General features: G+C 43.9%; 1 protein-coding gene across 1 annotated transcript; it reads right to left on the reverse strand.

Annotated features, from left to right (window-relative positions):
• Positions 1-752: 752 nt before the first annotated feature.
• On the reverse strand, positions 753-3,235 carry LOC123068093 (ubiquitin-like-specific protease 1A). The gene is made up of 6 exons (XM_044490585.1): positions 1,986-3,235; positions 1,698-1,903; positions 1,413-1,613; positions 1,205-1,336; positions 1,009-1,121; positions 753-939 (listed from the first exon to the last, which is right to left on the reverse strand). Exons 1-6 carry the CDS (start codon positions 2,194-2,196, stop codon positions 753-755), a joined length of 1,050 nt encoding a protein of 349 aa, XP_044346520.1. The 5' UTR covers positions 2,197-3,235.
• Between the last annotated feature and the right edge of the window lie 3,689 nt (positions 3,236-6,924).

A 6,924-nucleotide genomic window follows, 5' to 3' on the forward strand; every position in this document is an offset into this window, starting at 1 on the left:
TAAAGCCCAACAAGGGCCCAGCAGCCGGGTCCAACGGGGCGGCGATTTCAAGCAGTACTAGCAGAGGAGTTCGACCTGTGTAGCACGCCGGCATATTTAAGCTGGTCCTCACCCCCGTCAGCTTCCGAGGTGGGACTAAACTCCTTCGTCGGGCGCGCGAGGCGACGGTGACTGGGCCGGGGAGGGGCGAGGTTGGGCCTGTCATACTGGGCCGACATGGGCCGGGCGGCGACGTTGCAGAAATGGAGCCTCGTCAGCGTTGCCTCGACCGCATCGCCTTATTTAGTCCCACCTCGCCAACGGCAGGGCGCACCGACCGGCTTAAATAGCCGCGTCGGCTGTTTCTCTCGAACTCCTCTGTTACAAGCTCCTTGTCAGCCCCGTTGGCCTGCATTTATATGTGCATCTAAGAGCCAACAAACGGCGGCTGGCATTATCATCACATAATAATATTGCACATAAAGCCAGCCGTCTGCCTCCATTTATATGAAACTCTACGAGCCAGCAGATGGCGGCATCATCATCACATAAGCATATAGCACATAGCAGGTTAACATATATAGTTGGAAAATAAATATTGTAGCTAGTACCGACGACGGCACCTTTATTTCGTTGCGGACGTGCATAATCATACCCATTACAATAAGAAATGTCATAATATCAAAATTGTTCCTAGTGCCGTGAACGGCACGTTTATTTAGTTGCGATAATAAGAAAAAGAATGCCCTCGTAGCCAAAAACCCATCAACAAACTAATTCTTGTCCATGATCTTCAAAATCTTCTCTTTCACAGTTTCCATCGTGTTGCACTCTGAAAAAAGTATTTCAGCTAGAATGCGTCCCCTTGAAGCATTGACCTCAGGTTGATCAAAGTCAAATATCCATTCATCTCCGTTCCAGTTTTGAATGCATTTCACCACAAACAGACCACAAGAAACTCTGTAAAAAACCTCAAGTCAGACATTGCTGTGTAAGAGAAGTACTTAGAACTTAAACAGTTGAACATACCCATCCTTTTGTAACGGCATATCGTACTCATTTATTGGCCACGAAGATACGTCTGGATGTTCCAGTTGTACAAGGGAGTTCACCTCCAACGTATCTTTAGCTATTTCTGCCCTCTGAAATATAAATGTGAAGTTCATATGAAGTACATAACTAATTGCTCCTATCTATCTTGTTACATGTAAAGAAAGAAGCTTACCAGCTGCCTTATTTTTTTAAGAACTGCCTTGCTGCATTTACCAGTAGAATTTAAAACTTGAAACTCTTTTTTCTTGTTGTGCATGAGAAATGTTATCCAGTGTTTTTCTTCCACATGAAAAGGAAAGTATGCCTACAACAAAGTTTAGTCAAGTTCTTGGACACACAAATAGTTATGTACTACGAAGGATCATACAAAAGTGAAATACCTTATCTCTAATGAAATACTCCTCATTAACTCTAGACACCATTTTAGTTTGGTTTGTGAAATGCTCCATAAAATGGTGCTTAGAGTTCTTAACCTTTCCTTCAGCACGAAGAATAAGCCAGTGTGACACCCAAGATGATAAAATGTGACGGTCAGGACGAGGATTATGGGTCTGCATATGGTTGCAATAACTATTGATGACCTGAAAATAACATAACAGCAATACTCCTCTTAGAAAAAAATAAATATGACATGTACAACTTCATATAATTGCTATAATACTTACAGCACCATGCAACCATTTTTTCGCAATGATGGCTTGAAGCATATCAGGTGTACATGTTTCCCCAGCAATTCCTGTCATGTGCACGACAGTTTTCCTACTAAGCTTCGCCGAGTCTGATAGTGTCTTGATATAAACCTTCGCGGCCTCTATGTGATCCTCAGTAATGTAATCGGTATTAATCAGAACGTCTCTTATACCAAACAAACCTAAAATATAATCAAACAATGAGTAAATAAATTGTGCATGGAAGGACTGAAATATCTTCAAAACAAAGTACATAACACTTACTTTTCTTTGGACGTTTACGTCCACCGATCTGCTGGAAGGGTGAAAGAACGTACTTTGACTTTTTTCTCTTGCGTTTCCCATCATTCTCCTTAGTGCCACTTTCTTTCGCATTCCCATCATTCTCCTTAGTGCCACTTTCTTTCGCATTCCCATCATTCTCCTTAGTGCCACTTTCTTTCGCTTTTTTAATACGTGTGTTCAGACTATCCATACTAATCTCCTCAGATTTATCGGCGCTAGACCCGTCTAACACTGCATTTATATTCTTGGGGGTTGAAGTAACTGCTGGAAAGTCATTCGTGTCTACCGTTGCAAAAGATGGGTCGGTTGAATATTGCTCAAATTAAAACTGACAGTCGCCAAAGGAAATATCCATTGGCTAGCTCCCAGAATGAGTTAATTTAGAACTACATGCGAATTTTCTAACCAAATTAAAATGCATGACAAAAAACTGATGCATATCGTAAATTAGACTGTCTATTTTATGCAAGCGGGTGACAACTACTCAGTTCTTGTAAATTTTAAGCAAATTGACGAACTACCTTTTCCCCAAATTAGAAGGAATACAGTTCTCAGTTCTCACCATGACTATAATTTGGATTGCAGCTTGCGAACTTACATTATTTGCATATGTATCGTAGTGTTAGTCACTGGTAATGGAGGAGGCCAGAAGTGGAGGAACACACAATGTCATAAGTAGGGTCTGTAGAATTAAGAAATTCAAACTGGTGGAGTTTAATGCAGTGAGGTGAAATAAGCAAAACTAATTGCTAATAGAAATGTTGAATTAAACAATAAACTTAGAATTGGTATTGTGGTAAGTTACGGTTACCAAATACGACCCTACAAAAATGGACCATGCTACCTTACTTTGAGAAGTGTGCATACAAATCCAATGTAACTGGGGTAGTGCTAATAAATAATTAAACCAAAATCATGTTTCTGCAAAAGCTAAGGAATTTTTCTGATGTAAATACATACTTTGTCGTGCCTGGAGATTCCCTGTACCAGGAAAATAAAAATTGTTGTTCCGTTTGCCTTTCATAGTTTAAGCAATCCAGAATCTTGCTCCAGCAGAAGGTTCGCTACATCATGGTGGCCTCTAATCGCCTCAGTTATCAGAGGAGTCACATTTTGATTGGCCAAACATTTTCCCAAGGGATTGATCATGGTCCAGGAGTACCTTCACAACATCTACAAGCAGTGTCAGATGTCCATCTTTCTTGCTCATTAGCTTGTGTAGGCAATGGCACACTGCAGTTATCATACAGATCAGGTAAATTTCAGCACTGCAAAACTAATATAATTCGATCCATGGAGATTGATCAAAGACCCAAAAAACCATGGCAATCAATTAATTTAGAAATCCATAAACCCCTTTCTTCATGCAAACTATGAGATTCCAGTCTAGATACAAGGTCCAAAGCTCCCCTGTTCCCATGTAAAAATATGACCAATCAGAAGTGGTTTAGTATTGAAGTGTTTGTCAGTGCTCACCTCCATGTCCTTCCTTTGAAGTGACATGCAGAGCATCGAATCCTGATTTGTTCTTCCTCGCAAGGCTCTCCTTGTCAGAGTGCTTGAGCAACTCGACGACGATATTGATGAACCCTTTCTCAGCGACTATAAGTAGCATGGTCTCCCACCTCGTTGGGCTCGTTCGTTGACCACGGCAACACAGATCTTCGCCTCGCTGTCGAACTCCTCCCTGGTGCCGGTCATCTGTGCGTCGATTTCGGCGATGATCTGGCGAAGGGAGTGAGGTCTGCACGTTGTGCGGTGAGAACATGGTCAGGCTTAGTTTTACATACCATTTGGGTAAGATTTAATTCCACGGCAATAGTCAAAACTGTATATACATAGCCAGTAGCATCAACCGTATAAATCATGGACGCAGATGCTTGGATAATAAGATGACATGTGTGAGAACATGGAAGCTAACGTGGCCAGCAGACATTGGAAATCGAGCTTTAGGATTCGAATACCTTAACTGAAATCTAAGTGCAACTGCAGAAAAATTACAGAGCCCGAATTCGATGGTATATGGATTTTTTTTGGAAATCGGCCTTAGTCCTTAGGATTTCCCAAACAAATACACCAGAACTAACGCCCTGTGGCAGATTGAAAGGAAAAAATAGAATCAATCAGAAGGGATCTAACCATGGCCGCCTCCACCGGCTAGGGTTCCGGCTGTACCTCCCGCGTCACTCGCCAGCTGCAGTATTGAGTTGGGTTCACACCCTTGTTCGCTCCCACCAGGGACATCGCCGCTTTAGTCAATCCTCCATGAGGAAGGAAAGAAAGGATGTGAAGGTCTGGCCACCGTATCTCTTTCCTGACCTGATCCGCATCGATGGGAGGGAGTAGTTTGCCGTCATCCCCGCTCACTTTGCCTTTGTTGGTCCAGACCTCCAGGTTCGGCGGCTTGGATGGGGGATGCGAAGACGTCGACATGGGTGGGGGATGCGGGGGCGACAGCACTGGGCGGCGGCGTAGGCGCTGATGCAATTGGGGGGCGACGCTGGGCAGGGCGGTGTGGACGAAATGATGGGAACAACGGCACTGGGCGGCGGCGTCAGCGGGGGCTCTAGGGCAAGGGCACTGGGAGGCAACGGTGCTGCTTGTAGCGCGCCGATGACAGGGATGGTGAGTGCGGCGGCTGAGAAGAACACACTAGGACTGGATGGACGCACACCATCGCTAATCTGAATCCCTCGTCAGCTGAAATGGGCTGCCCGACGGCCCAATTAACCACAAGCCTTCCTTTCGGCCTCAGGAGCAGCTGCCCAAAGAACAGTTGGGCCAGTTGCGAAATCCAACGGCCAGAAACATTCAGATCGTGAAAATGGACGGCCAGGAATGTGAATCGCTGAGAAAGCTCGCTTTAGGCTCAGTTTTACTGTTCTTAATTAGCTATAATGTTCTTGCATGTCGCCCGTTTATTCTGACTACAACATTGTCGTGCAGTTCATGCCGACCTCATCCTTCTCCACATGTCTGGATCACGACTTCATCCATTGCGACGGGCTGGTGTTGTTGCCTACTTAGTTGAGGTGCAAGTGGCCTAACCGTCGCATCCTCAAGCTGCATATGGGACCATGGAGGCTTCGCACCGCACCATTCATTCAACCACCAAGCATTTGTGAAACCACGACCCTCGTTCGGATGCGTACAAGGTTGCTCGCGTTTTCCACCGAACCGAGTGTGAAACCATGACTATGGCCGGCTGCCGCTATGCACACCATGTGGAGGGGTTCACCATTGGAGGTACTGACCGGTACTAACGCGAGACATCGACTTAACCACTGTGCTCTATCAACATGCGGTAGACGTCTACCGACCTTCTTCAAAGGATCCCTGTTGTGGAGGGTAAACATATGTCAAAGCAATGCTGGAGGGTAAACATAATAACGGTTCCACTTGTGCTTAGAAAAACCACTCTTCTATTTTTTTAAAGATGTTTATATTTGTTGTTCGTATTCATGTCACTTATATTTGTTGTTCGTATTCAATGCCCTGAAGCGACCACCACCGCCTTCACCGGATAACAACCATCTCCGCTGTCTTAAAAAGACATTGCAAGAAGCGCACCAGTCGGGAAGTACTTCAAGTGACAAAAGGTTAAAAGAACGAAGAAGTGGGAAAAAATTCCCCAGCTCGGAGAACAGGAGAACCAATCGTGCCCCCCGCTTAAGGTGCCTAGCGATATCGTCGCAAATCAGCCGCTGATGCTGCCCGGTACCAATCTTGGTGATTACCTGCCCGGCGATGTACATTTTGATACAATGGAGGTGGAGGAATTCAAATACTAATACGGGAAGCCTCTCGTCAAAGATGGAACTCTTGCTCTAACAACGACGATGCGAAGATTCCATGAATGGTACATGAAAACCTGCAGCGAGTCTGGGAAGGATGCTCTGTCGATGAGAATTAAAGAGGACCACGACTTCGTTGGCCAAGAACTGTTAACTGTTGATTTTGACGAGTTTTTCCAGTTCTACAATCAAAAGGCCCTCGACAAATCACTTTTGGCTTGCTACTGTCTGTAAGTACTACTTTCTGTAATTAAGTCTCTCTCTCTCTATATATATATATATAGCTCAGCTCTTTCATTGCATGTATATATAATTATCCTCACTATATTATGCAGATTGAAGATCGTCGAATGCAGAAAAGCACAAATATATGACATTGGGTTCATTAACCCAAGTGTCATACATGAATGGATGGTCAAAAGAATGTCACAGAAACCGAGGACTACTTGTTACAATCATTGCTCAAAAATTAAAGCAAAGATAAAATACTCCTTCCTTACAACTTCAAGTGAGTGTTACTGTCTTGTGCATATTCGGTTTCCCTTGTTACTCGAGGTTATAGTCATGTAACTGATGAGTTGTGCATGCGTGCGCAGCTTCCACTTTATTCTCCTAGTGATTAAGCTTGAGTAAGGAGAAGTAACCGTCTTAGACTCGAGACGAAAAGATCCCGAGGACTATGCGGACATGACTCGAATGCTCCAGAAGTAAGTTCAATCGATCATTATCGCACCATATCGACAACTTTGTTCATTTCCTGATATCAAGTAATTATTTTCTTTGTCCGACAGGGTTTGGAAAGAGTTCACCGCAATTTCTCCGGAACTGCCGACCGAGCTGACATTTAAACACCCGAAAGTAAGTACTACTACCTAGTTCCGCCCATCTCCCATTAATTCTAGCTAGTTTCATCAATACCATTTAGCATGCTTGCTTATCAGTTTGATTGACCTCTATTTCTCGTAAAGTTCTTGTGGCAGGAACGCCGGAATGATTTCTGTGGATACTACATTTGCGAGTTCATATACAACGAGACGGCCAAGAATAAGAGAGGCTACTCTGAAAAACAGTATGAAGTGCGTAAGCAAAAATATTCAGAATTGTATTTTATTACCATCATTTGT

This window comes from Triticum aestivum, chromosome 3B (assembly GCF_018294505.1).
Source record: "Triticum aestivum cultivar Chinese Spring chromosome 3B, IWGSC CS RefSeq v2.1, whole genome shotgun sequence".
NCBI classification, from domain to species: Eukaryota; Viridiplantae; Streptophyta; class Magnoliopsida; order Poales; family Poaceae; genus Triticum; species Triticum aestivum.